The sequence below is a fragment of the Syngnathus scovelli genome, chromosome 1 (assembly GCF_024217435.2).
Source record: "Syngnathus scovelli strain Florida chromosome 1, RoL_Ssco_1.2, whole genome shotgun sequence".
NCBI classification, from domain to species: domain Eukaryota; kingdom Metazoa; phylum Chordata; class Actinopteri; order Syngnathiformes; family Syngnathidae; genus Syngnathus; species Syngnathus scovelli.
This window is the reverse complement of record NC_090847.1, coordinates 28,242,670-28,269,642: the sequence shown is the minus strand read 5'-3', so window position 1 is coordinate 28,269,642 and position 26,973 is coordinate 28,242,670. Positions and strand designations below refer to the sequence as shown.

At 50.8% G+C, this 26,973-nt stretch overlaps 6 protein-coding genes across 7 annotated transcripts; 3 read left to right on the top strand and 3 right to left on the bottom strand.

The window, feature by feature from the left end:
* Positions 1–248: 248 nt before the first annotated feature.
* Positions 249–6,557, bottom strand: tesk1b (testis associated actin remodelling kinase 1b). 2 transcript variants are annotated; one of them, XM_049756937.2, is made up of 10 exons: positions 6,210–6,557; positions 5,123–5,402; positions 4,183–4,304; positions 4,063–4,111; positions 3,840–3,986; positions 3,699–3,781; positions 2,681–2,771; positions 2,320–2,403; positions 2,117–2,203; positions 249–2,045 (listed from the first exon to the last, which is right to left on the bottom strand). In XM_049756937.2, the coding sequence occupies exons 2-10, from the start codon at positions 5,297–5,299 to the stop codon at positions 1,128–1,130; spliced, it is 1,758 nt and encodes a 585-aa protein (XP_049612894.1). In that variant the 5' UTR covers positions 5,300–5,402; positions 6,210–6,557; the 3' UTR covers positions 249–1,127. The 2 variants fall into 2 exon arrangements, with proteins under 2 accessions (XP_049612894.1, XP_049612885.1); XM_049756928.2 differs by having other exon boundaries at positions 6,219–6,557.
* Positions 6,558–7,489: 932 nt separating this feature from the next.
* Positions 7,490–11,298, top strand: faah2b (fatty acid amide hydrolase 2b). The gene is made up of 11 exons (XM_049756961.1): positions 7,490–7,749; positions 7,882–7,964; positions 8,367–8,503; positions 8,803–9,012; positions 9,105–9,224; positions 9,311–9,446; positions 9,516–9,633; positions 9,718–9,837; positions 9,910–10,021; positions 10,083–10,271; positions 10,333–11,298. The coding sequence occupies exons 1-11, from the start codon at positions 7,564–7,566 to the stop codon at positions 10,527–10,529; spliced, it is 1,608 nt and encodes a 535-aa protein (XP_049612918.1). The 5' UTR covers positions 7,490–7,563; the 3' UTR covers positions 10,530–11,298.
* On the bottom strand, positions 11,295–15,584 carry nelfa (negative elongation factor complex member A). The gene is made up of 11 exons (XM_049756950.2): positions 15,375–15,584; positions 14,494–14,665; positions 14,240–14,401; positions 14,088–14,177; positions 13,855–13,982; positions 13,704–13,773; positions 13,535–13,623; positions 13,036–13,144; positions 12,657–12,970; positions 12,489–12,588; positions 11,295–11,755 (listed from the first exon to the last, which is right to left on the bottom strand). Exons 1-11 carry the CDS (start codon positions 15,582–15,584, stop codon positions 11,571–11,573), a joined length of 1,629 nt encoding a protein of 542 aa, XP_049612907.1. The 3' UTR covers positions 11,295–11,570.
* Positions 15,585–15,926: 342 nt separating this feature from the next.
* nicol1 (NELL2 interacting cell ontogeny regulator 1) lies at positions 15,927–17,983 on the top strand. The gene is made up of 4 exons (XM_049756973.2): positions 15,927–16,262; positions 16,329–16,456; positions 16,902–16,990; positions 17,511–17,983. Exons 2-4 carry the CDS (start codon positions 16,336–16,338, stop codon positions 17,577–17,579), a joined length of 279 nt encoding a protein of 92 aa, XP_049612930.1. The 5' UTR covers positions 15,927–16,262; positions 16,329–16,335; the 3' UTR covers positions 17,580–17,983.
* Positions 17,984–18,523: 540 nt separating this feature from the next.
* igfbp7 (insulin-like growth factor binding protein 7) lies at positions 18,524–20,440 on the top strand. The gene is made up of 5 exons (XM_049756963.2): positions 18,524–19,005; positions 19,618–19,727; positions 19,797–19,904; positions 19,988–20,138; positions 20,241–20,440. Exons 1-5 carry the CDS (start codon positions 18,582–18,584, stop codon positions 20,261–20,263), a joined length of 816 nt encoding a protein of 271 aa, XP_049612920.1. The 5' UTR covers positions 18,524–18,581; the 3' UTR covers positions 20,264–20,440.
* A 3-nt stretch (positions 20,441–20,443) lies between these two features.
* On the bottom strand, positions 20,444–26,804 carry polr2b (RNA polymerase II subunit B). The gene is made up of 24 exons (XM_049756891.1): positions 26,665–26,804; positions 26,195–26,267; positions 25,945–26,095; positions 25,697–25,809; positions 25,406–25,625; positions 25,116–25,274; positions 24,810–24,974; positions 24,546–24,742; positions 24,332–24,451; positions 24,077–24,263; positions 23,857–24,000; positions 23,642–23,781; positions 23,411–23,522; positions 23,169–23,323; positions 22,872–23,070; positions 22,619–22,787; positions 22,365–22,556; positions 22,028–22,278; positions 21,861–21,950; positions 21,678–21,785; positions 21,462–21,575; positions 21,230–21,390; positions 20,869–21,064; positions 20,444–20,614 (listed from the first exon to the last, which is right to left on the bottom strand). The coding sequence occupies exons 1-24, from the start codon at positions 26,681–26,683 to the stop codon at positions 20,525–20,527; spliced, it is 3,525 nt and encodes a 1,174-aa protein (XP_049612848.1). The 5' UTR covers positions 26,684–26,804; the 3' UTR covers positions 20,444–20,524.
* Positions 26,805–26,973: the final 169 nt, after the last annotated feature.

Sequence of the window (26,973 nt, the reverse complement as noted above, 5' to 3'; positions counted from 1 at the left end):
TAGCTATAGCCCCATCTGCGACTCAAAAATTCGTCTGCATCTTGTCAGAGGCAACGTAAGATGGCTGCCCTCTGACTTCATCGCGCCGCGCTGCACTGATCCCGTCGGCGGATAGCGTCATCTTGTGGCCAGAATACATTCAAACAACGATGTCACATGTTCCTCTTTTTCAAATGACCAATTAAAAAACATAAGACTATGTATAGCAAAGCTTAATATACAACACAACAGACACACAAAACACAGCATTCTGTATATACTCCTTTAATTCAGCTTTTTTCATTTTTTTTTAAATTAAATAAGAATATGAACAGCTTGTAAGCGGGTCTCGGACCGTTCATTCCCTTGAAAATTTCAATCACAGCAGTAATTCAGTTGAAGTGCTTCAAGTGGCAATCTCTAGTGCCAATACAAACTGAAGAGCAACAAAAACAGCCTAAACAGTAGGCGCGCGCACGCATACACACACACACGCACGCACACACACACACATAGTGCACCGTACAACTTAACTTAAGACTTAACAGCACCAAATATCCCCAAAATAGGATTGTTGCGACAATAATACTAAGCTTGACATTCCTCGTTGAAATCGGTGGTTTTGCATCGTGCGACGACTTTTCATGCTGGACACGATGCTTGTGGACCGGTCAGATGGGGAGGAGGCGGAAGGGGGGGGGGCGGTCTGGTTTACCATCGATCCAGCAGAGGGCGGCAGTCAAGCAAAAACCCAAGCAAAGACCCGAGCCCATGGGGAAGCATTCTGGTGTCAAGGAAATTTCGACAGAGCTTAGACACCACCTTGTGGCATCTGGATGCAATTGCTGGGGTTACATCAATTTTGGGGGGGGGATTTCTACTGGCGGGGTTTACAGATTTAGGCTTGAAAATTGCAAAGCTTCCATGGAAATTAATAGAAAAAAGCAGAAACTTAACAACACAAAAAAAATCATGGTAGAAACGCTAAACATGACACTTAAAATGACTTAATTCCCATGCAAAGTTTACAATTTGAAATTCACCAAATTGTTGCCGTAAATGTATGGAAAGGTCTCCACCCTTCTGCAACCTTCCACTTTATATTGCTGCATTAAAATCTGTGCAAATTCCAAAGGTGAATGCTGCCTTTATTTGGGCTCTCGGTGGGCGGCGCCGGCCGGCGAGGGCGAGGCCGGCAGACTCTTGGGACACAGCAGCCCACGGGAAGCGGTGCGGTCCCTGTTCAGGTTCTTGTAGACATTCCGGTGCGGCGTGCGGAGACACACCGAAGGGAAGCGAAGGCCCGCCAGGCAGCACGCCGGACACGAGATGGCCTCGTCGTGGTCCAGTGACTGGGCGTCGGCCTCGCTGGGAGGTGAGCAGCAACCGTTGTTGTTGATTCCGGCGGGGGCGGCGCTCCAGACCAATGGTCCGCTCAGGATCACTTTGCTGTTGTCCAAACGCGGCCACCCGTTAGCGAAGGTCTGGGAAGGGGTGGAGGTGCGAGTCGGGGGGGAGGACAGTTTGGAGTACGAAGACGAGCTGTCCAGAGTATCCGGCGAGCTGGTGCAGTCCATCGGCACAATCTCGCCCTTCTCTTGATCCGGGGACAGGGGTTCCGCACACTGAGGAATCCCAGAGTCGCACTCGCTGTGCATCTCGCAGTCGCACGGGCGGGCCAAAAAGTAGGGCTGCGGCGTGCACGGCAGCGAGTGGCAGCGCCGCTGGCGACCTGGCACCAGCTCACAGCAGCGTTGCGGGTCAGGCGGCGGGGGCAAGGCGAAAGTGAGGGAGATGACAGACTTGCTGGGGGTGTCGTACAGCTTGATCTTGCCGCCTTTGAGGTCGTCGCGGCGCGAGAAGGGGTTGACCCGCACGGGCGTCGACTCGGCGGCGGGTCGCAGCATGTCCGACTTGCTGCGGGAGAGGCGGACGTCCGGCGGCGGGACCGAGGAGCGTCTGCGCGGGGGGCCGGCGGCCGGTGACCGCTCGGCGGTCGGCGCGTCGTCCGTTCGCTCCAGGTCGACGGCGATCTGGGAGAAAGACGGTCGCAGTTTGGGGCTCATCTGGTGGGACGGACAAAAACAGAGTCAGAGCCGGTCAGGCCTGGGACGGCGAGAGTGTCGCCTTTGCGTACATTACAGCAGACGATGGCCAGATTTAAGAAGTGGGCGGGGCAGTCGCTGACCATCAGCGTGAAAGCCTCCACGTGCAGGCCAAAGTCCTGCAGGGAGAAAAAGAAAAAAAAGAAAAAAATCCAGAATTTTCAACTACAGTAGAAACAGACGTCATTAAAAAGAACTCATGAGGAAATGAGAGGAAATATGGAAATGACTGTACCTCGGTGCGTGGTAAGAAGTCAGGGTCTGCCTTTATCCTGGCAATGACTTCACACAAAATGATGCCGTACGCAAACACGTCCACCTACACAAACCAACAAAGCACTTTAAAAAAAAAAAAAAAACTACTTCGTACTTACTTATAATTCCCAACCGGAACCCTAGTTTGAAACCCTAGCTTTAATTTGAAACACCACGTTCGGAAAAAAACAAATCTCAAAAATTCAATACATTTAAAAATAAATGTATTATTTTTTTTTTTTTAAACAAATTTTAAAACGTTTTTTTTTTTATATATATAAATTAAATAATTTTTTAAAATAAATTCAAATAGTTTTTTAAAATACATTTTTTGTATTTACCTTCTCATTGTACAGCTCACCGTGGAGTACCTCTGGTGCCATCCAGTAGGGGGAACCCACCACAGCCAAAGGTTCCTGGTTTGCGTCTCCACTATGCCCAAACAAAACAAAAAAAAAGTTCAATACAAAGCTGGGAATAACCATCACGTTTTTGGGTCACTCTGTGAGAGCACTGCGCAACTGCCAGCTTAAGAAATAGGGAAGGAAAAACACTGGAGACAAACAAGCAATTTCTCGGCACTTCACTTTTTTCCACATCCGGACAAAAGAACCCCTTGTGTGAATTGATCACAAAGTGGCGCTCGTTGCAACGGCCATGTTGTCATTCTGGACTGTTTTTTTTTTAGGGGCAAAATCAGAATAAAGTGGGGAAAAAGCTGTGACCATTTTCTCGATCGCTCTTGGTGCTGCTTCCATCAACAGGAGTAGTAAGGGAGCCACAAGAGGCAGACTGCAATACTTTGACCTTATTTGGAGTCATTAGATTCCACGTCCCCTCCCACGCAAACACGCCAGCCGCGTCAACAGCTGAGGTCCGAAGTAGCCCCACAGTGTGTGTGTTTGTGAATTATTTTTTTTTTTTTTTAAATGACACATTTACTGCACATTTAGAAGAAAAGGATAAAAATAAGTTAGATATCAACTCTTCCTCGTGAATTTTTGGTTCAGGGGGTTGAGCAAGGCGAGCGGCCACCACGTGTGGAAGTGCAGCCGCAGTGCGGAAAAACATGCTGCCACTCCATTCCATCCTGCTTCTCCCCCATTGCGCAAACATGCGTCAATGAAATAGGCCACATCTATACCAGCGTCTCCGCAGGAAAGACAGAAGAGGGCAGTTCACTTCCTTGTTTAGTCGGGGGGGGCGGGGGGGAAGATAGGCAAGATAAGAAGGACGTAAATGAATGCACTTTTATGGAGGGCAAGGCTTGGACCAGTCGCACACTTTACACTCACTAACACACCCACACTCAAGTCAACACACACACACACACACACAGTCACTCTCCATCAGCCGTACCTGTAATCGGGTATTTTCTCGGCCAAGCCAAAGTCTCCCACCACGGCGGAGCACACGCCGCCTTCCCAGCGCACCAGGCAGTTCTGAAAGAAGCCAAATCAGAGCAGCTGCCTTTGAGAAGACGGCCGCGTCGGCACTCACCTTGGAGGTGAGGTCCCGGTGGAAGATGCCCTTGGCGTGCAGGTAGCGCAGGCCGCGGGCGATGTCCAACGCCAGGGCCACCCGCGCGCCCCACGGAAGCGGCACGTCGCTGTCCAGCAGCTGCTCCAGGTTGCCGCCGTTGATGTACTGCAGCAGAGGAGGACGCGAGCCTTGAGCTCCGATCCAAAGAGTGGCGAGCGCACACGCCCGGCCGCTTTCCTACCTCGGTCAACGCGTGGAGTTGACCCTCGTGGACGCACACGCCGATGAACCTGAGGGGGAAGGCGGCGGCGTGGCGTCAGGCAGGCGCCGTGCAAAAAGATGCAGAGTCGACGACAATCACCTGAGGATGTTGGGGTGCGACAGTCTGTTCATCAGCTGGACCTCCCTGAGCATGTTGGCCCGGTTGCTGGCCAGGATGTTCATCTTGAGCGCCATCACCTGGCCAGACACGCGATGCTGCACCTGCGCGTCGCCATTTTGCACACGTTACAGCGCTGGCAAAGCGCTTCAAGTGAACCCAAATACGCACACACGTACGACACAACACGTCTCGCACACTCTGGCCTGAGGCTATGACACAATTGCGACACTTCACAATAGCACACACACACTCATCGTTCAGGGGAGAATTTTCAAATCTTTAAATGTGTCTTACAACAAATGCCTGTTGGCTATAAACTGTGGGGTTCCCCAGGGGTCAATCCTGGAACCCTTGTTCAATCTGGACGTGCTTCTTAAATACAGACATACAGTATCAGCAGCGCAGTATTGGGATTAGTACTTTTTTAAAAGTGCATTTAGCCTGTTTGTATCCTCAATAGTTGAACTGGGCCAGTTATTTTTGTTAGCTTTACATGAGGGAGCGCCTTTCCCAGAAATCAAGCCTATACGTCATCCGTGTCAAAATGATAGACCGGCTATGACGATACGCAGCGGGGCAAATATTGCAAGATTGTAAATACCGACACCTCGTGTGCTCGCCTTGCCGCTCGGTCTGCTAGTGAAGGCGCTGACATTTGCCTGCTCGTTTTGCTATTCAAAGATGAGCAACGCTTGAGGGACTGGGCCTCTCTAATGGGGTCTGTCTAATGGCACATCCTTTAGAGGACAATTGCATGGCGAGTCATCCATCCGTTTCTCTTCTATCGGGCTTGGACTCGATCGGGTCGCCCCTGTGCTGTAGCCTTCCCCGGGCCGACTTTGGGAACTCGAATCGTGCTTGCAGTTTGCATGGGCTTGTTCCAAATGCTGCTTGCATGGTTACAACTGGAGGGCCTTACCTTGAACACCTCAGAAAAGTACCCGGCGCCGATCTTCTCGCAGCTGAAGTCGTCCAACCGGGCCAGGCTGGACACGGCGCTGCGCAGGGCACGGTAGGAGGACGGCCGAGTCCGATTGGAGCCGTGCACGCTGTGCATGGGCGGCTCCGTTTCAGCCTCCGGCTCTACCCTCTCCATGATAGGACAGAAGCAGGAGTGCAGTTTCACAATTTGGTTGGGCTGAGGTTAAGACGCGCCATGACAGCTGCCCTCTGCGGTTGCGGCCCGGTCCAGTGGAGTGCTGCAAGACGTAAAAGTCGGTCAACTGAATGACTAAGCAAGAACGACATGACACATCAGATCAAGTAGGCATCTTGACATCAAGCGCTAGTTTTGTTTAAATGGTGCATACAAGTATTCTCCATTTCCCATCTCAATGAAAATCAACAACTTCAACATTCGCATGAAGATGCTAGCAAAGATGGTAGCAAGCCGCAGAACTCACTTAAACATAGCGATTTGGCTCCAAGATCCCACAAAGTGGTGGTAAAGCACTAATTTTGTCTAAATGAAGCTCCTCAGCATTTGATCCAGTGTTAGTTTCACAAATAGGCAACATTAATTTAGCACCCCGCCCTGCCCCTTGAAAAAATAGTCATCTCATTAAATAATTGCTTATACTTAGTAACGTAAACAATAGTAACGATGTACGTAAACACTGCATCTGTTTTAGCAATACTAACATTTGAAAAATGCTACGGTGCCCTTAAATATTGCCCTCCATTTGCTTTCGCAAGTACAACATCCGCAGAACATTTCACACTGGACAGTATTTAAAAAAAAAAAAAAAAAGGTGACTGTGTAGTCGCTGTTATCTACACTCTGCAGATTGTTAGCAGCGGCCGCATTTGGTGCGCACGCGCAGATACAGACACACTTTCAAATTGATCCAAATCGGTGAGGGTGATCGGATTGATTGGACGAAGCAGCACCTTCGTTTACCCCCCCTCCCGACTTGCTAGTCAATTGCGGACCCCGGTTGCCTCTCAACGTAAACTGCGACGGAAGCGGCCTGAAGTCAGAGAGGCGGCCCGTGCATGTAATGTACCCCACTTACCCGCAAGAAAATCAATTCCAAGGACGTCGTTGCACCGATGTTAGCTCACGGCAGTGTCCCCGTCCCTTGCTGTCGTCCATGCGAAGGCCCCGGAGATCGCTCGGCCCCGCTTGGTGTGGCGTCGTTTGCACACGAGGAGGGGAGCGCCGGCTTTTACGGAGGGGGTGGAGCTGCTGCTCACGTGACCCCCACACCCCCCTCAAAGTTAATGTTACCTGTACGCTTGAATTGCAACACGTCGGTCGGAAATGCGTTAAAAGCAAATTAAATTATTATTCCTGCCACGGCGCTTGTTTGTATATGAAGGCGCTTAGTGTGTTTGCTTTGGTGCCACTTCCGGGTAGGAGAGCTGCTGCTCACGTGATCACATACGGGTAAGAGCGGAAGCGTCTTTTTTACGTTCCTTTACGACATTTAATAATAATATAAACAATTTGTTTTCCTTAGATTTTTTTGGAGGGCTGTTTTCGTTTTTGTATACATATTTTTTTCCATGATGGATATAAAAAAAAAATCAATGAAAATATTTTTTTTTTGCGGTAGGTTGTATCCATTTGGGGGGGGGGGATTTAATTTTGTGTTTTGGAATATTTTTTTAAAGATAAAACTTTTTTTAGGTTTAGATTTTTCAAACAAAAATTTGGATGGGAAAAAAATCCATGCTGCTATCTTGTGGCATTTGGGAGGACTGGTACGATGTTGAGGGTTAAAACGTTTCATTAAGACATAAATAGTACTTTGCCACATCTTGTGTCATCTCGGGTCCAAGCAAATATGTTGAAACGAGAAGCTTCGGTTAGGCAAAAGTTGAGCTCTGCCGCCATCTATACTTCAGTTCAATTCAGTGTTTCGGAATTTTGATTGGGCATAGGCGCATATTTTCTCATGAACTTCCTGCCATCTCGTGAAAAAGCCTTAAATTATTCTGCCTATTACTGGCATAAAAAGAGGAGAAGGGGAAAACGTCTTCTAAAAATCCCAAATAAATCCCCAGTTGGCATTTTCGTTCTTGAAAGGTTCCCCTTCTTAGGTCAGGTGGTTAAATATTTGTACAACTTGGCAATCGGTTGGCGACGAGACAAGTCCAGCTTAACCTTGAATTTTGATTGCCAATTGCCCAAAGTCAGCTGATAGGCTCGAGCACTTCGAAATCAGCAGCAGATATTTTAATTTGTAAACGCGACAACTGTATTTTAGTTGCGCTGTTTCCGGTGTCACCGAGCGACGCAAAGCTGACGTCACAAGCCATAACAACGCTCAACGCTGATTGGCTCGTTTACTTGATTCTAAACGTGCTGCTGAGTATGCGTCCGTCCAGCCGGTCTTACTTGACTCAGCTGACAGCATGACTCTGAGTACAACCGAACGGCTCCAGAAATGGCTCTTCAACGCCTTCTTGATCCTCTGCTTCGCCTTATATCGTTTCGTGTGTTCCCGAACCACCGAGACTCGGAGGAGGGTCCCGCCGCTCAATAACCCGCTCCTTTGCGCGTCAGCGACGCAACTCGCTGGGAGAATTCGACGACGAGAGGTAAACACTGAGTGGGTTCGAGTCTCGATTCTGGTGGTGGATAACAATTGAGCCATCAGTCCGAAATTTGGTCTAGTCTTGAAACTGTTAGATCAATTTCCCACAAACCCAAACGCATCTTTGTGCGTACAGGTGTCCAGTGTGGAGGTGGTGCAGGCTTACGTCGACCGCATCCAGCAAGTCAACCCATTGGTGAACGCTGTGGTCAAAGACAGGCACGGTTCTTCGAACACCTCTCCCAAGGAGCTACGCACATCTTTGCTAAATCCCGATTTAGGCATAGAATAGATTCCGTCAACATGCACGGGTCGGGTCGGGCTGAATTTTCGTTAACCGATTAACTTATTCATTCATCTTCCATACCACATATCCTCAAAAGTTAATTCAAAATCTTATGAATAACGAGTTTTTCTTTGGTATGCTTAACACTTACTTCAAAAATATGAATTGGATGCAGAACATTTGACTGTTTTAAAACATTTTTTGTAGGGAAGCAAATGTTCGAATGCCATTACGAAATCTATGTTGTGAACGCTTATCATCCGATCACTCAATTGGGATCAGACGTTTGGTTCCACTATAAAGTTGCATATATTTTTTTCAATTTCACCATCCAGGTTCTCTGCCGCGCTCCAGGAAGCGGCGCAAGTTGACAAACTGATTGATGAGGAACCGGGAGGTGAGGAGGTGCTGGCCGATCGGCTGCCTTTTCTCGGCGTGCCGCTCTCGGTCAAAGGGTCCTTCGGTCTCCAAGGTAACGTGTTGTTTTTGATGCCTGAGAGAAACGTCCAGGTTAATTAATCTTATAAAAAAACATGCTCTACCTAGATTTTTTAAAATTAATTTTTACATCAATGTGTTTTTTTCTACAATCAGCTTAAAAATTAGCAGCAAGAACAAACAATAAGGGAAACCGCTTATATTGTAAAACAAATACTGTTCTTTCTTCACTGTTTATTTTTGCTTTAAGCCTTTATGCGTAATATATTTCAGTGTGCTGTCATGAATGTTTGGCTTATCACGTAACCTTTGCTCTTCGCTCGACGCTCAAAGGCATGCCCCACAACACCGGCATCGTGTGCATGCGAGGAAGGGTGGCGGCGGCCGACGCGCCGCCCGTGGCGTTGCTCAAGCGGGCAGGCGCCATCCCGCTGGGCGTCACCAACACCAGCGAGGGCTGCATGTGGTTCGAGTCGCATAATCACCTCTACGGCATCACTCGCAACCCCTACGACCTGGAGAGGATGCCGGGGGGGAGCTCCGGTCGGTGGCCTTTTTATTCTCCTCAAATTACAATTCACCGACCGTCTCACAAAAATGTCTATTCGATGTTCGCCGGCTACCCTGTCCAAAAGGTGGCGAGGGCAGCTTGCTGGGCGCCGCCGGCGCCGTTATCGGCCTGGGCTCCGACATCGGCGGCAGCATCCGCATGCCGTGCTTCTTCAACGGGATCTTCGGCCATAAACCCACACCGGGTAAGACAAGGCTCTCTGACGCTCCCGTCCGTTTGTAGGATTTAATCGTGCACGTGCGGCTCACGATTGTCTCACCTCACTCACAGGTGTGGTGTCCAACGATAACCAGTACCCGCCATACTCGGGCAGACATGAAGAGTACGCCAGCTCGGGGCCTATGTGCCGCTACGCCGAGGACCTGCTGCCCATGCTGAAAATCATGGCGGGGCCAAACGCAGCTATGTGAGCTACCAAACCGGAGCGCTCGCGACCGGTGTCGGCCCGCTTGCTCGCTGACATCTTCTGCGGCAGGTTGTCCCTCAACGAGAAGGTGGAGCTGAAAAAACTGCGTTTTTTTACCACCCCTGACGACGGCGGTTCTCCTCTGACGTTCCCCGTCAGCCAAGAACTCAGACAAATCCAGAAGCAGGCGAGTCAAAACGTCGTAAAGATCAATATCTCCCCTCGACTTCAATGCGTGTTCGGGTCACGTCTCACCTCTGTTCTCCGTCAGGTGGTGGAGCGTCTCAAAGCGGAACTCGGGGTGTCGGTCCAAGAAGTACGCTTCCCCGAGCTGCGCTACAGCTTTCGCATCTGGGACGCCTTCATGGCTCTTCCCGACAAAGAGGGCAAGGTGCGAGGTGATGCCGGCCGGCCGCCGCTCATGTCGCATCGCTCGGCGAATTACCGCCATTCTCTCCCGCAGCCTCCAGTTCCGTTCGCCGACGAGTTGGGAGAGCCGGGCCGGCCGGTGTGGCCCATATGGGAGGCGGTGAAAAGCCTCGTAGGAAAATCCGACCACACCGTGGCCGCCATTGGTGAGCGTCAACAACTGCTGAGGTGCTTCCAAACTGCAACTCAAAATGTTTACCTGTGCAGGTCTGGCCATTATGGAGAAGATTTCTTCGCCCACACCGTCCTCCTTCCTTGTGGGCTTGAAGGAGAAGCTACAGAAGGACGTGGAGCAGCTGTTGGGAAGCGACGGTGTGCTTCTTTACCCGACGCATCCCAGGGTGGCCCCAAAACATCACCACGCGCTTTTTCAACCACTTGACTTTGCCTACACCGGTACGCAGTGACGCCGATGATCCGTCGCCTCGCCTAACTACGCCTTTGCCTCCTTCCTCAGGCATCTTCAATGTTCTGGGCCTGCCGGTCACCCAGTGCCCCTTGGGTCTGAACGAGGAGGGTCTCCCCATGGGCGTGCAGGTCGTGAGCGGGAAGCTGCAGGATCGGCTGCCGCTGGCCTTGGCGCTCTACCTGGAGAAGGCCTTCGGAGGCTGGAGAGAGCCTCTCTCCAACGTCCGCCGGATGAAGATGATCTAGGCCCTGGTTGCCAAGGACGCTCGGGGAAAACAGCCACTTCCCCGTCAGATTTTACATTTCCCCTCCACTAGTTTTAGAAATGTTCACAGATCAGGGTGGACTGAAACGGTGGACAGGGACTGCAACTAGTAGGAAGCTAGAGGAGGGAGCAGCTTTAGCCAGGGTTATTAGCGCTTAGCCTGGTTGTTAGCGCAAATTGCGGACGTCACTGCCGATGGTGACGTCCTGTTGGGTAGCTATGAAAAATCAACCCGTTTCATTTGAAGTGGAACGTAAACGACATGATGCTTGGGAGTCGGTGGTTGCTTTATATTTACACTTTTTAAGGGGAGCGATTAGTCAAAATTTTCTGGCTTTTTACGGGAATGCTTCAATCGAGTGGCTTGGGCTGTTTTCTATCCTTTCTAACATTTGAGACCTTTTAAGCGATTTGTCATGTTAACACAAGACCTTGTTTTTGTGTAAATTTTGCCAAATGTTCAAAGAGATCTCAAGTTACAAATTTACAGAGGTAGGGGCAAACTTTAATCTGCTTAGCTCTTTACACATGAGCTCATCTTTGTGTCAATTTCCTCAGAGCGTGTGCGCAGTGAGTTCTTCTGTTCTCGGAACACAAATTGAGTGCTATATCTGTTCTTTTTTATTTTGTTAAGCTGTCAAACTGGATCCGTTGTCTTCGTAATCCATTTTATGATCTTTGCGTGAATGTTAATCAACCATCGGGACTTGTGTGCCACAAATCACACAAATGAAAAGATTTCAAAATCAAGGTCTTAACAGTCGGTGTCATTCTATTTTATTTCCTTTAGTCTGGGGGGAAAAAAAGAAATGGGGGTGGGGCGACGAAAAACGGCACCATCGTTATCCGCTAGGCGCGTTGCGAAAAAGTCCCGCTGTGACCAAAACTAAATGAGAAGGCCAAACGAATGAAACTATATTCTGCACGTGCGCAGGAGGAAGGACCTTCTCTCCCCGGGTGCTCGTTTCGGCCCAAACGGCAACTTGTGAATGTGATCGAGTGGAGTCCACCTGTGGCACCTCTCAGGAGGTGTTGGTGATGGGCTTGTACTTTTTCAGTCGGGTCCATTGACCCGTGGAGTAGTTCATTTCGAAAACGGTGTCCACCAGCATGGTGGTGCTGCCCGTGCCGTCCGCTTTGGGCAACACCTCGGTGTGCTCGCTCAGCTTGATCTGGATGACGTCCCCCTGCTCCGGGCATGGGTTCTCTACAAGACAAAAGATTTCATGATTTCATAACAGTGAATATTTATTGCCCCCCCCCCCCCCCCTCCCTCCACACACACACTTTCGACATTCAAACATATTTGAGCACTCAAACATTGCTAGTAGGAATTGGAAAGCGATGACAGTCTTGGTAAGCGCCGTGCGCTGAAACTACCAGTAGATGGCAGTAGAGTGCAGAGTTCCATACTCATGTACTCATCGTGTGTAAAGTTTCATGTTTTCACAAATGTTAATAAGACCATCAGAATCCCCATAATTTTTTAGCAAACAGTATTTTGCTAGATCAACAAAGTTAGACAAAATTAAACACTTTCAGTCATAAATAAAGCACGAAGGGTTTCAAAACAAACATAAAAAATGAAAAACGAACTTATGAGACCTCTCGGTTGCGTCCGACAGCAACAACGTTTCGAGAAAACTCACAAACTTTCTGTTTTAGCATCACAAAGGCCTAAATGCGTCAGAGGAATTATTTAGTAAATCTGGTTGGTTAACCACAAGCAGAAAAAACATCAAAGAATCATTTCCTGTAGCCAGTAGGTGGCGCTACCACCACGCAGAACTTTAATTGGCCACCTTCCTGTTAGTTTTAACATATGGCGATGGAAACCTTTTTGTAGGTTGCGGGATGTTATATATAACCAACACATTTTTATAGATTGAGGTGAAAGGTACAACCTGGGCACCAGGCCAACCAACAACCAACCGACGTACCTCTGGATCCTGCCATGAATCCCAAGATAAGGGCCTTCTCTGGTCTGGTCACCTTGTTGGCCGTCTTGAACATCTCCTGAGCTGCATACATCTGGTCCCTCTGCAAAATACAAACTTTGCTTCAATATGCGAGTCGGAGCCAACGGCAACACACAAGTGACGCCGTACCGTCAGCGAGAGATTCTTCTTGGGCTGAGGTTGCGGAGGCGTGGGCGTCTGAGGCGCGGCTGGGTGCTGAGCGGGAGTCTCGGGTTGGCCGGCGGTGGCGGCTGCCGCCGGCCCGTTGCTGGCCGGCGTGGAGGCCGGTGTGCTGGGAGAGGCGGGGGTGGCCGGGTTGGCCGCCGTGCCGGCATTGTACATGGGCGTCCTCTGCTTGTACTGGGCCGGGAGCGCGGCGGTGGGGGCGCCTGCGCCCGCCGCCACCGGCTCCTCGGGCTGTCGAGCCGACTGCAGCGCGTCCCAGCCGGACCCGGCCGCGTTCGCTTTGGGCGAGATCGGACAGCACGGTGAGCGAGGGTACTGGTTCGGCGAAAGAAGGATCGCTCACCTGGCTGAGCCTCGGAGCTGGGAATGTAGGAGGAGGAAGGAACCATGCTGGGGGTGGCCGGAAGGTAGCTGGTCGACGGCAGCGGGTTCTCGTTCAGCGCCCCGAGTTTCTGCGAAAGAAAATGACCTTGATGGCTACCTCTTTTGATTCACACAATCAAGAATATGCAGGTGGCATAAAATGAGAAATAAAGGCTGCCCCCCACTTGCCCATGTTAAATATTTAATAATTTTAAATTAAATTATATTTTAAATTTCATTTTATAATATCAAACATATATTACGCCGTGTGCATGTTGGCCTTTTGATCAACCAAATGACAAAAACATAGAAAACGTATCGCTATCAATGCCTCAGAAAAGCCGGCGACATTTGCTGCTTGTGTCGGGTGTGCGGGCAAACCAACTTCAATTATTTAATTTTTTAGCTGTGCACCAAAATGGCCGTTCCTCTGCAGCAGTCTCGACTATCGACCAAGCATCTGCGTCAGATCCAAGTACCTGTGCGGAGACGAGGCCCGCGGCATAATCGGGTGTCGTGTTCTCCACCACCGCTTCTTCTTTGGCCGCTTTCTCGTCTGCTTCCGCTTCTACAAAAAAAGGAACGCCTGAGCACCAGCCGTTCCAGTCTCGTGAAACTTGACGGTCAAGGTCGGACTGCGGCGCTTACCCAAAGTTTTCCGACGCCTTTTGGCTTCCCTTCCGGCTCCCACCATGTTGAGCTCTTTGATGTCCAGCAGCTGCAAAGCAGAATGCAATCCTCAAGATGAGGCTTTGGACTACGGAGCCCGACAATAGGTGCTCGCCGGCCCGCGAGATACCTTGACCCCACGCTCCTTGCGCAGGGGCGTGCGCACTGGTGCGATGGCCGCTCGGTTGCTGGGGGGGCTGAACATGCTCGGAGCCGTGGGGCTGCGAAATGGGGCCTTGGGAATCCCCTTGAGAGGGGCTACAATGAATTCAAACAAATCAATGAGTCCCAGTAGGTGGCCGAGGGATATTTGGCTTTTGGATTCCCAACAACCCAAATGGCCCAGAGCGAGGCAGCACTTACTGGTAGTGTCGATCTTTTTGACCAAGCCTCTTCCTTTGGCATGGAACGGCACCCCGGCAGTCTTCTTCAGCTGCTGTGCCGTCTCTGTGGCTAGAAAAGACAAAAGCAGTTTGGCGCCACCGCGCTTTGGCAAGCAAGAAAAGACTACTTACATTTCTGCAACAGCTCGGCTCGGAGGGTGGCGCTCTTGGGCTTCCTCTTCAGCTGGAAATGTTTGACGGGGGGCGTGAGGGGTCCTACCAGCGTGGTCAGCGCACTCTTGTTCAGGTACTGGCATTCCAAGGGAAGCATGGCGGACGCCTCGCACTCCGCAACTACATGCCAAGAGAGACATTCAACCAAAAAATATTGAACAAAAGAAATCTTGCACCAAAAAAATCCATTTGCAAGCAAGCCTTTCTCTTACCTTTCTCCCTGAGCTCGCCAAGGATGTCCTGCACGTTTGGATTCTGTTCCTCCAAATCCAGATTGAGGGAGCCTGTCTCCGGGAAGGATTTGAGGATGTCTGCGACCATCAGCACCCACGGCTCAGAGTCCACCGTGGCCAGCTGGATTATCTCGGAGAGAGCCTCCTTCATCTGGCAAGCACAAAAAAAAAATAAAAAAATTAGACTTGATCATTTTATTAGACAGAAGTTTCTTTCATCAACTGAAACAAAACATCGTCCGATTTTCAGTATTGCTTGTGTGCGTGGTACTCCGGTTGAAGCGACCATTCCAAACAGTCTGGGCATTGGGGAGAAAGTTCAGATAAACTTTCAGATACTGAAATTAAAGTTGGAAAAGAATCTTCAAAAGAAAAGAAGCAGGGTGCTTTAGTAGTTTGGCGTGAGATTCCACTCATTTAAAACGCGTGCCTCGGCGCAAGAAAGGCTGGGAAACAAGATTCCAGGGACGGTACCGCCCCCTCGGTTCTGTTTTTCCCCCCAGTCCGTCAATATGTCTGAACGAGAACCGCAGACGTTCGGTGATAAAACGCCAACAACCGGTGGATGGGGTCGACCACAGGTGTGCGGAAAGTACAGGCTGCCTCAGTAAGAGGAGGACGCGTCGCGTTTTCGGTTTAATTTCGCTGGTTCTCGTCTCGTCATCGTCCTCTGTGTCGGAAGCTAGCGTGCTAATGCTAACGCAGCCGACTTGTGTTTTTGCAGCGCGCCGAAGGACAATAGCGACGACGCGTTCGGGAGACGTGAGTCAAGGTAGAGCAGCTTCTTCCCCTTAGAAGACAACTCGGCCGAGGATAAGTGCGAGCGAAGGGTGTACGCGATGTTGCTGGAGGTCGCCCACCTCGTCCACGGTCCGCCGGGGGAGATGCAGCATCCCGAGGAGCAACTTGAGCTTGACGGGCGGCGACAAAGTCGAGAAGCAAAGGCGAATGTTGTCGATGACGGACACGGTGAGGAGCGACGCGATGCTCGGCGGCGTCCACAGCTCGTCCGTAGAGCCCAGTTTGTTGTGAAGCCACAGGCCAGTGTCGCTGTCCTTCATCGACGCCATCTTGGAAAAAGAAGTGTTTTGAGTTCGGGCATTTTAATGGACTACTAAGAGAACGACAGTCAGGACCCCGCCCACGTCTGCGTGGAGGCCGTTGAACAGCATTGGAAAAAAGATAAAATTGAAGAAAAAGAAAAAGTATAAAGATCAAAATATATATGTTTGGACTATTTCTCATTATTGTTGTGTTACAACGTGTCGGGAAAGTTCACTTTATTTAATAACATTAATGTGTGCGTGCGCGCGCGTGTGTGAACACATTTAAAGTGTGCGTGCGCGCGCGTGTGTGAACACATTTAAAGTGTGCGTGTGTGTGCGTCTATTGATAGAGACAGCTATTTAAGAAAGATATTTAAGAAATTTTAATTTTGCACTTACTTGACTCAGTACTTCGACTTTTAGCAGTGTTATTTTTACAAGCATCTTTTAGTTATTTGCTATTTGCCTTTCTTTACATTAGAACAGAATTGATCATTGTAAGTGATTTTTTTTCCTTCACCGTTTCTGGATGGTCGGTGTTGATTCACAGGTCCGATCATCTCAATTTTTAGTTTGAGGTCCTGCGGTTTTGCCCTCTAGCCGAGCCATGCGCATGCGCACGGCTCACCTCATCAATAACATCTCCACGAGCATTTGGCACTGACCTGGTGTTCCCAAAAACAAAACGTCGACAGATTCGGGGTAGGTAAACGGAGCTCGCGTTATCGCTGGCTGCGTGCAAATAATAAGCAAAATCCACACGCGTAGGTATTGGATGATGGCATCTGGAGGTATGATGCAGGCAGCGATGCTCCTGTTGGCGGCCCAGCTCGTCCTCTGCCGCGGTGGTGCTGCGGATGCGGACCGGGAGACGGGGACAGTCATCCCCGCGGAAAGTAGGTGCCCGATTTATTTGGGTCCCGATGGCGAGCCAGTTCTGACAAATAACCCTTTACGATGGATTTCCGTTCATACAACGACGTCATAAACCCTTTTTATTTTACGTAAGTCGGAAGGCATCGTCGTCCATGTCACTAAGTTAAATCCTGATTACAGTTAAATATTTACGTAGATCTTGGAAAACCAACAAATGAATCAAAAGACGCGGTACGGTGATTGACTGAGCGCGCCTGCTTTTGCCTTGCAACGACGTCATTTTTAGCTGCCACTTACCTAGGCCAACGCAGCGGTAAAGTCATCATAATATGTTTGTATGAGAAACACTTCTCAGCTCATAATGTCTCATGTACGCCCCCTCCCCCCATGTCAGTGATTTTGCTGATGAATATTGAGGATGAGCTGAATGTAGGAATAATGAAGGGATGGCGTCTCTTTTTGCAGGTCGCCCTTGCGTCGACTGTCATGCGTTTGAGTTCATGCAGAGAGCCCTGCAGGATCTCAAAAAGACTGCTTTCAACCTGGACGCCAGGGTATGGGGGCTATTTTCATTCCTGGCGTGAGATTGCTTCAGAATAATCTGTATGAATCGGTAGTACAGTTGAAAAGACCAACGCTCACTTTTTAGGAAAATGAGCTACGACTGAGCACAAGTGGCAAAAGTTCTCTGAAATTCCATTCGGCAGTTTTGACAGTAGAACAACCGGTAAAAGTTGCAGCACTGATTCAACTTCTGGCTCATTTGAAGCCACACACATTCAAAGCCACAGATACTACAGTGTAGAATGTGAAGACGGCAACCCTGACTGGACAAAAATACACCTGCACTTTTTTTATTGATATTATCCTTTTCATAAAATTGTGATATTTATCCAACCATCCGACGGGTAAAACAATTTGTAATATATTTAATAGTTGTCGCACGACACTTGATATGCAATGAGTGATCACATCGCGTGTCAGGTTATAGGTAAGCTAGCTAGCGTTAGCTTGCTTATGCTATCAGAAGAACGTAGCTCTGCTTACCGTGTGTATGCTGTTTTTGCGGCGCAGACCGAGTCGCTGGTGCTGAGGGCGGAGAGGAGGGCTCTTTGTGACTGCATGCCCAGCTCGCTGCGCTGAATCCTCAGAAGCTCCACGACTCTTTCAAAACACTCATGTACAGCAACCTTTGACTCCCAAGCCGCGGACACTTTATTTTAAGCTCTTCCCATATCCATAGACCAGTTTGCTTGGAAATGGTTATCTGAAACACAAAACGTGGATATGAATGACCAGTTTTTGTTTGTTTTCAGTGAGAAGACTTGAGAGAATCCACTCATATTTGTTGGGCTTTTTTAGCACAGTACTGTAGCATGAAATCACAGCACCTTTTTGTAAGCGTAAAGTGTATGTATAGAATTTTAGGTGACGTAAATATTAACACGTAACAAGCGTTTATCCACAAATGTGACAAGTGAATATCTTGGTGGTGTATACGTGTGGTCTGGAGGGGGGGGTCGGAAAAATAAAATGTGCGTACCCACTGTTTTGCATTTGAATGTTTTATATTCGTGGGTGAGAAGTGTTATTTGAAGAAATAGACTTCTCACTGGCAGAAAGAAACTCTGTTAGAGATGCCCTCTAGTGGCCGGAAGAAACCTCTACATTTTTTTATCAACATCAGAATCGCTTTTATTGTCGTTGTACACAGTACATCGAAATTTGAGCGCTGCTCTTTTTGGTAAAAAAAAAAAAAAAAAGCGAATTAAATTAAAAAGCATTTAGAGCACACGAGATAAAATGTAAAAAGGATATAAAATTTACTGTAATAATGACTTGAGCACTGCATGCATAGATTAACGGTTATGTGATCGTTTTTGTCCTGCGCTAATTTGTCCTCCTGGTGTGAGGACTCAAAAGAAGAGCGTCCCGGTCAAATGTGTGTGTGTGTGTGTGTGTGTCTGCGCTTGCTTCTGTGTGAAACATTCTTTGAGAGAAAAAAAAAGAAAGTGATTTTAGTGAGTTGGCCTTGAATCACATGGATCTCTCACACACACGCACATACATGCTGTCGTAGGCGGTGCTTGCCTGGGTTGCTGTCTGTGGGCTGTATTCGGTTCTCATCAGAACTTTGAGGTCGTCATGAAGTCCGCGTTGTTTCTGTGGCGTTGGGCTCCGCTCGCCGCGGCCTTTGTGCTGTGCGTCCGGGCGGCTCGGGAGTGCGGACCGTGCGAGCCAGCCCAATGTGCGCCTCTGCCGGCGACGGGATGCGCCGTCGGTTCGGTCATGGACGCGTGCGGCTGTTGCACGTTGTGTCTGGCTGCGGAGGGTGAGCGCTGCGCAGGCGGCAGAGGTGGCACGCCACGCTGCGGCGCCGGCATGGAGTGTGTGCGCGGCGACAAGAAGAACAAAGTGGGGGTGTGCGTGTGCAAAAGCCAAGATGAAGTGTGCGGCAGCAACGGTGTCACGTACGCGCACGTTTGTGCGCTCAAGAGCGCCGACGCGCAAGCGCAGCGAGAAGGACGGCCGCAAGTCGCCGTGCTCAACAAAGGGCGATGCGCCGCAGGTGAGGATACTTCAACTCCTGCTCAGTAAATAGCAACTAACATGGAAAACGTTTGCTTCAATAGCATCAAAAACAAAGAAACATTTGTTAATGCTAAGTGAATAGTTTTGAAAATAAAAATAAAAATCATGGTTATGCTACAAGGGCGGGGTTGGGATGGCTAACCCAAGTCGACCAGGAAAAAAAAAAAAAAAAATCTGTCGGAACAAAGATGTCTACCTCAAAACGGTAATTATGTGTGGCCACATCAAATTAATCAACAAGGCAATCAATTCCAAAAAGATCAATTTGTGACAACCCAACAAGCCACATTCTGGTATGTATGCAAACATTTTGGCTGAAGTGATTAAGCCCCACAAAATCTCGTTAAGGTGACACTACACTCTCCCACAGTTGAAGAAGACAAAACACAGATTTTGTTTTTTTTATCTGACACGATTGCTCATGCAAAGCTAGCAACTAGTTTGAGCGTGCACATGCTCACAGTTGACATAGCGGCTTTATCATCCTGATCCACTCGCCTCTGGCCCAAACACGGAATTCCTGAGCCAGCCAGCCAGCCAGCCAGCCAGCCAGCCAACCCAAACAGAATTCCTTTTCTTGTCTCGGCAGCTCCCGTTATCGTTACCCCTCCCGCTCGCGTCTTTAACGTGAGCGGCGCCCAGGTTTTCCTCAGCTGCGAGGCCATTGGCGTGCCCACACCCGTGCTTACTTGGAGGAAGGTAGGACAAAAAAAATAATAATCTAGCAGCACTAACCATGAAGACGATGACGATGCCGTTCTCCCGCAGGTGATTGGCGGCAGGAAGAGGTTTTCCCTCCTTCCTGGGGATAGGGACAACCTGGCCGTCCAGACCAGAGGAGGCCCAGAGAAACATCAAGTGACAGGCTGGGTTCTGGTCAGTAGCAGCGAGTGAACACGGACCATCTGCAGAAAAAAAAACAACTCCTCATATTTGTTATCACCTTCCTCCCTTTTCAGATCTCTCCGCTGACAAAAAATGAAGCGGGCACCTACGAGTGTCACGCCGCCAACGCCAAAGGCGACGCCTCGGCCATTGGCGAAATTCACCTGGTGGATGATATCCGTGACGTCAAGGTGGAGGCCATTGGGGATGTCATGATCAAAGAAGGTAAGCGCCCATTGGCTTCCTGCGCTTCAGAATAAAAACCTCCCGTCGTCGTGGAAACAGCGTCCCACCTTAGATATTGCTAACGATGTCATTTCCCGTCAGCGACGATGGAAGAAGAACTGTGAGGCGCCGATTGGCCACCGCGGGAGACCCGTATTGGACCTTCGCTCATGCTGACCTTTCACCTTGACATATCCCAAGCATGCTTTTCTCTGTCGCTTCGGCTTTAATGGTAAAAAATAGTTGGTGCTAACAAAAAGTATCTTAAGCGCGAGATGTGAATAAAGCTCACCTGCAGCGTGTCATTGAGTGATCACGTCACTTTTATTGTGTACAAAAAAAAGATCAATCAAAACATCTCGGGGGGTGGGGCTGATACGCTCGGGCTACGCCGTCATCATCCGGGGAGCGATGCTCATTGACATCAACTCCTGGAAGAGAAGCTTGCACGCGTACGGCATACGCACCAACGAGATCTGAAAAGAACACACGAAGCCCATCACGCATCATCAAAAAGTCTTAATACAACAACAGCGACCAAAATGTGAATTGCAGGCAGAACATTTGACATGTTTGGCGTAAGGATGACTGCATTTATTAAACTCTGTGCCTCCCTCTAGTGGATGAAAAGCGCAAGTACATTCTGAATGATTGCACCACGGAGCAGCGCTTACTGCTTCTTCGGAAACTACGAACAATATGGTGATACAGCAAAATCGTGAAAGCGTACCTGCGTCTTGTTGCGGCAGCCACGACACTCGTACGTGTGAGTGCGTGTGTTGGCGATGGCCATGAGTCCGCACAGGTTGCACACGTGCACCTGGTAGGGATCGGACGCCTCGAAGAGACGCTCGCGAAGGAACTGAGCGGCGCCGTGAGCGATCTGGCAGTCACGCTCCATCTCGCCAAAACGAAGGCCGCCGTCACTGAAAATCACCCACACGGGTGAGGCGGGCGACAAGGCAAAATATTTTCTCTTCTTTCAGGTGGAATGATGCAAAAATTGTTTTCAATTCCACAATTTGACTGGCGTGAGAAGAAAGCGAAGAAACAGCGGCAGCCCGTTTTGTGGCACTATCCACAGGCCTCACCGCGATCGGCCCTCCATGGGCTGCCTGTTGAGGATCTGCACGGGTCCGCGAGCCCTGGAGTGGATCTTGTCGTCCACCATGTGCTTGAGCCGCTGGTAGTACGTTGGCCCGATGAAGATCTGCGACGTCAGCTTGCGGCCCGTGAAGCCGTTGTACAGAACCTGAACATGGCGGCCCGTCAATGAAGTCAAAGGAGAGGCGGCGGCGCCGGGCAACAGGAAGCGGCGCTCACCTCATTTCCCCTCAGGTGGTAGCCGTACTCCGAGAGCAGGTTGGAGACCTTCTGCACGTTGACGGCGTCGTTGAAGGGCGTGGCGTCGCCGATCTCGCCTTTGTTGGCCGAAACCTGCAGGGGGAGGGGGAGGAAGCGGCAAGTGGTGCCACCATGATGCTCACTGGAGGGAGCGGGACATGTCGGAGGAACGCGGGGCCAAAGTACGACACTCACCTTGCCCTGCAGGCACTCGATAAGATGGCCGACAGTCATTCTGGACGGGATGGCGTGTGGGTTGATGATGATGTCAGGGGTGATGCCCTCACATGTGAACGGCATGTCCTGCCAAAGAAAAGCAGCGTGACGAGGACGCCAGCTCACCGCCCGGCGTCTCCCACCCGCCGGCCGCCCATTTACCTCCTGCCGGTACTGGATTCCGCAGGTTCCTTTCTGTCCGTGCCTGCTGGCAAACTTGTCTCCAATTTGAGGGATCCTCACCGAACGGACCTGCCGTCACAAAAGACGCGCCGGACGTCAGGTGGCGCTTTAGGGCCATGGCGCGGCGTCAGCACGGTGGTTGTTACCCGTATTTTGCAGAACTTGTAGCCTTCCTGGTTGAGCGTGACCATGACCTGGTCCACGATGCCGGTCTCGCTGGTGCGGAGGAAGGTGCTGCAGTCGCGCTTGGTGTAGCGTCGGTTGGTGCTATCCAGCTCGTCGTCGTTATCGGGCAGCGTCACCGTCTTGCCGATGATCACATCCTCGCCCGACACGCGCACGCCCGGGGCGATCAGCCCGTCGTCGTCCAGTTTGTCGTAGATGGCGTGGCGCATCCCTGTGGACCGTGATGCATTACATTCACGGGCCACATGACAAAACTGTGTCGGAGAAAAGTGGCGGCGGCGGCGAGTCAGCGCTCACCCTGGCAGGTCTCCCTGGTGGGCTTCTCGAAGACCTCCTCCTGGTCGAAGCCCTTCTTGGACTCCTGCTCCTTGTAGGAGCGATAAAAGACGGACCTGAAGAAGCCTCGGTCCACAGCTGAGCGATTCATGATGACCGAGTCCTCCTGGTTGTAACCCGTGTATGAGGCGATGGCCACGATGGAGTTGATGCCTAGCGACGGTGAGAGGCTGTTAGCGTGTACGGTCACGGCGAAGGCGAGCGTGCGTGCGTACCTGCCGGCAGCTCTCTGAAGCGCAGGTACTCCATGGAGCGTGTGGTGACCAGCGGCTTCTGAGGGTAGTACAGGACGTGCGCCAGCGTGTCCATGCGAACGTGAAAGTTGGTGATGTAGACGCCCATGGCCTGCTTGCCCATAGCCGACTGGTACGTGTTCCTGGGGGACTGAACACACACACACAAAAAAAAAAAGTAAATCCCACACGCTGGGAAATTTCCTATTCTCTCTGAGAGCCGACCCAGACCCACCTGGTTGTGATCAGGGAAGGGGATGATGGAGGCGCACACCCCCAGGATCATGGAAGGGTGGATCTCACAGTGGGTGTAGGTGGAGCAGTAGGCAACGCCTTTCTCTTGAAGGTCATCGGGGGTCATGGCCAGCATCACCGTCTCCTCCTCTAGCGTGTCAATGTACTCCACCACGCCGCTTGCCACCAAATCCTGCCAGCTGAACGCCAGCCAGAGCAAGATGAAGCCTCAAGTCGTTTCACATCGTTTAAATGATATGAAAATGATGTCAAATTGCCCCGCCCCCTTTCCCGTCACCTGTAGTTGTTGTACTCTCTCTCCTTGAGCTGGTCAATGTGGCGTCTCTTGAGCAAGAGTTTCTGCTTCTCGACAATCAGAAGCGGTCTGCAGATGCGCCCGGCGTCCGTGTAGATCCGGATCTCGCGCTCTCGGATGTCTCGGATCATGGACACCTGCGAGAGGAAAGGCGGACGAAAGCGTGAATGGCGAGGAGCGAATCGGAAAAGGATAAGCGGCCTCCCGCCGTGCCAGCGACCCACCTCGGACACAATGATGTCCATCTGGCGCCGAAGCTTCCGCAGCGTGTTCATCAGCTGCTCCGGATCCTTGTGGATTCCGACCCAGCATCCGTTCACGAAGATCTTGGTGGCACTGCCGTGTCAATGGTGTCATTAACATGTCAAACTGTGGCGTCAAGATAAGTTGACAAAAATGACTCAAGCAGATATAGCGTGTGTGTGTGTGTGTGTGTGTGTGTGTGTGAGACTGACTCAGCAATGGCGGCAGGTGAGATCTCTTCCAGGTTCTCCATGCTCCACTCCTCTAAGAACTCCAGGATGGGAGAAGGTTGCGATCCCACCGAGATGTAAGCCATCAGGGCCAGGTTCTTGACCAGGCCCACAGCGTGACCCTGAGGAGCACACAGAATCCGTCAATTGAGTCAGTCTGGCGGCAAAGGTTCGACGTGGTGGCGAGGAGCGCCGACCTCGGGGGTCTCGGCGGGGCACACCATCCCCCACAGCGTGTTGTGCAGCTGTCTGGGCTTGGCCAGTTTGCCATCGCGCCCGATGGGGGAGTTGACGCGGCGCAGGTGAGACAGGGTGGAGGCGAAGGTGAGACGGTTCAGCACCTGTCGAGTGACAAAAGCGGCCGCTTGATCAGGCCTGAAGGAGAAGAATGCTATTGCAGGCGCGTGACGGACCCACCTGGGACACGCCGGCCCGGGCTTGGTGGGCCTTCTTGACGTCGCCCCAGTTGCCGGTAGCCAGCGAGTACTTGAGTCCGTCCGAGATGATCCTGGTCTTGATGGCCAGTTCCAGGTTGAAGTCTTTGCCTCTGTCGATGAACTTCTGTGCGTAGATGCGGATCTCCTTCAGCAGGTTCTTAAACATCCTGACGCGAGACGGGAAGCTCAAGCGCGGGCCGACAACGGACAACGCGGACCAGGCGGCGAGACCGACCCTCGGAAGAGGAAGGCCAGGAGGGGCCCGGCCAGGTCCAGCCTCTTGTTGCCGTAGTGATCTCTGTCGTCCAGCTCTCGTCTGCCCAGAGCAGCGAGCAGTAGCCTGTGGACCATGTACCTGAACACGAGGCACAAAGCGAAAGAAACCCAGTCGTGAAAAAGGTCATCATCATCTTGAGGGAGGCGATTATTCGCGCGTTTGCTTTTCTCACCCGAGGAAGTAAGCCTTCTTGGTTTCGCAGAAGTCGCTGACGCCGACGTGCGGCAGCATTTCCTTCTGCAGGACTTCCTTGGCATACTTGATCCTGCGCTCTTTGGTGACCCCCGGTTTGGCTCCCCTGGACCCGATAAAGTTCAAGGCCACGTTTTGCTCTTGGATGACAAAGGCTTCGTCCAGCGATGGCTTGACCTGAGCGAGCGCAACCACGTGAGTCACGAGACGGCGCCGTGCGGAACGCCCGGAAGGCGGTACGCACCATCTCCATCATCTCGGGGTCGTCAAAGTCGTAGATGATGTGCTCCAGGATGTCACGGTCCGAGACGAAGCCCAGCGCTCGGAACACGATGATGATGGGGACTTCCTGGCGAATGTACGGTAGCGTGGACACGATCCTCTGGCCGATGGCGCTCTTCTTTACGCCCTGAGACACAAAAACGCATCGTCTGTGGCTTGTAGGCCTGAAAGGTTTCATGGCAACCAATCATAAAAATCAAATGTCAGTGAGTCTCTTTTCCACACTCGAGGGGGGCGTGGGAAACAAGGGGGTTTGCTTTTGACCGACCTGTCCTCCTCGCGCCATCATGCTGACCCAGATGGTGCTGGTGGGACGCGAGGAGTTCTCCAAGCAGGAGCGGCACTCGCCCGTGAAGGCGTACTTGGAGTCCTTCTTGGCGAACACGTACACCGTGTTGGTGGCCATCTTCTCCTGGGCGATCAGCACCTGAGCACGAGCACACGTCACGTCAACTCGTTGAGCGCCTTCAACATTTGGAGTTGTCATTGGAAGGACACAAAATAAGTAACAAGTAGCGCATGGGAACATTTTAGAGGGGCCGCAACTCGCCCAGGCACCTTTTCGGAGCCGTTGATGATGAAGTAGCCGCCGGGGTCCAGCGGGCATTCGTTGAGCTCGCACAGGTCACGATCAGTCAGGCCGCTGAGCAAGCAGTAGGTGGAACGCAGCATGATGGGAATCTTCCCGATGAAGGTCTTCTGGTGCTGCGTCTGAAGCTGATCCTCGCCCTCCTTGATGATGGTCTTGGTGATGTCCACGTACAGAGGGGCCGAGTATCTGGGGAAGGGAGGGGGTGGGCTTGTGAGCGGCCGGTGGAGGAGAAAGTACAGCGGCGGCGGAGAACCTACGTGAGGTTTCGCAGTCGGGCCTCGTTTGGCATCATGGGGGAAGGGGCGCCGTCTCGCTCCCAGTGGGTGGGCTTGGACAAGTAGATCTGCTCAAACTTCAGCAGGTAACGCGGCTGCAACGCACCACAAGTCACAGTTAAGCCTGCTTGTCGTGTCATAAAACCAGATGCCCCAACTGGCAATCTTTTTTTTTTTTTTTTTTTTTTTTAGAAAGTATCGAGCTCCACATAGCTGACAGAACAACTTACAGGCTCCTCCACCTCTCCGGAGGTGTGCTGGGCTTCGGCCTGAAGGTCGATGGGTGGCGCGTCTTCCACGATCCTCTGGACCGACATCTGGATGAACTCGTCAAAAGAATCCAGCTGCTGCCGAACCAAACCCTTCTCGTCGAAATAGGAGCTGAAATCAGATGATACGCACGCATACACACATCCACACAGTTTAGAGGACAATGCAAGCTATGGGAGTTCCCACAACAGCCAACAAAACCTTGACCACCTGATGACGATCCAGCAGGCTTCCTGCCACAGATCCGGCGTGATTTCGTCGTCGTCCTCATCATACTGGTTATCTGTGCACACACACCAAGTGGAATAGGAGAGTGAGGAGCTGGACTTGCTTGACAGATGACCAAGTTTAACCAAACACCATCTTCAGTCTCCAACTCATAGTCGTATTGTGATCTACTTGAAACCGACACGGTGAATAGGAACATTTCACTTCTTCTTTGACTGCACTTGATTGTCTTTGATTGATTTTAAAACTCATTTTGTAAAGTTTACACATTCAAGTCATTCAAAGCGTTAACCCGGCGTTGGTTCACCTGCCTGTTTGGGAAGATGCTAATACTAATTTAGCTAAAGCGGTTAGCGGCGGCGACGCTATTGTGTTGATTGTCAAGAGGCTAACGTTAGCTTTCTAGTTAAAACGCGTGCGACCCGATCAAATGTTCAAGTTGAGGAGCTCACCTTCGTCCTGGTCGTACATTGGAAGTCTCAACTCAGGAAAAAGAGGACCAAATCGAGATTTGATGTAGACGACAATGCGACTGCGCGCTTCTTCTTCTTCCTCGGTTTTCCTCTTCCCCAGGGGAGCTGCTGCTCAAAATGAGAAATTATGCGACACCGCCATCTATGGACAGAATATGAACTGCACCTGCATTTTTTTTCTCCTACTACTTCTACAGGTGCAGGCAGGAGTCGCCCCAGTTAACTCCCCCAGAATTATATTTAATATTCTAGAATATCTTTATAGAACGGTAGCACAATTTCACAATG

Coding starts and splice junctions, on each gene's coding strand:
- tesk1b (XM_049756937.2), bottom strand. CDS start 5,299: ATGGAGAGGGTAGAGCCGGAGGCTGAAACGGAGCCGCCCATGCACAGC. Junction 3,987..4,062: donor AACTCCACGCGTTGACCGAG/GTAGGAAAGCGG, acceptor CCTCTGCTGCAG/TACATCAACGGCGGCAACCT. Junction 3,782..3,839: donor ACCGGGACCTCACCTCCAAG/GTGAGTGCCGAC, acceptor GGCTTCTTTCAG/AACTGCCTGGTGCGCTGGGA.
- faah2b (XM_049756961.1), top strand. CDS start 7,564: ATGACTCTGAGTACAACCGAACGGCTCCAGAAATGGCTCTTCAACGCC. Junction 9,013..9,104: donor GATGCCGGGGGGGAGCTCCG/GTCGGTGGCCTT, acceptor CCTGTCCAAAAG/GTGGCGAGGGCAGCTTGCTG. Junction 9,225..9,310: donor CGGCCATAAACCCACACCGG/GTAAGACAAGGC, acceptor CCTCACTCACAG/GTGTGGTGTCCAACGATAAC.
- nelfa (XM_049756950.2), bottom strand. CDS start 15,584: ATGGCGTCGATGAAGGACAGCGACACTGGCCTGTGGCTTCACAACAAA. Junction 13,624..13,703: donor AAGGCGTCGGAAAACTTTGG/GTAAGCGCCGCA, acceptor CTTTTTTTGTAG/AAGCGGAAGCAGACGAGAAA. Junction 13,145..13,534: donor CGGGCCTCGTCTCCGCACAG/GTACTTGGATCT, acceptor TTTCTTTCGCAG/AAACTCGGGGCGCTGAACGA.
- nicol1 (XM_049756973.2), top strand. CDS start 16,336: ATGATGGCATCTGGAGGTATGATGCAGGCAGCGATGCTCCTGTTGGCG. Junction 16,457..16,901: donor GACAGTCATCCCCGCGGAAA/GTAGGTGCCCGA, acceptor CTCTTTTTGCAG/GTCGCCCTTGCGTCGACTGT. Junction 16,991..17,510: donor CTTTCAACCTGGACGCCAGG/GTATGGGGGCTA, acceptor TTTGCGGCGCAG/ACCGAGTCGCTGGTGCTGAG.
- igfbp7 (XM_049756963.2), top strand. CDS start 18,582: ATGAAGTCCGCGTTGTTTCTGTGGCGTTGGGCTCCGCTCGCCGCGGCC. Junction 19,006..19,617: donor CAAAGGGCGATGCGCCGCAG/GTGAGGATACTT, acceptor TTGTCTCGGCAG/CTCCCGTTATCGTTACCCCT. Junction 20,139..20,240: donor GGATGTCATGATCAAAGAAG/GTAAGCGCCCAT, acceptor ATTTCCCGTCAG/CGACGATGGAAGAAGAACTG.
- polr2b (XM_049756891.1), bottom strand. Junction 23,782..23,856: donor GCCCCGCCGAGACCCCCGAG/GTCGGCGCTCCT, acceptor TGTGCTCCTCAG/GGTCACGCTGTGGGCCTGGT. Junction 20,615..20,868: donor GCTGCCGCAACAAGACGCAG/GTACGCTTTCAC, acceptor TGTTCTTTTCAG/ATCTCGTTGGTGCGTATGCC.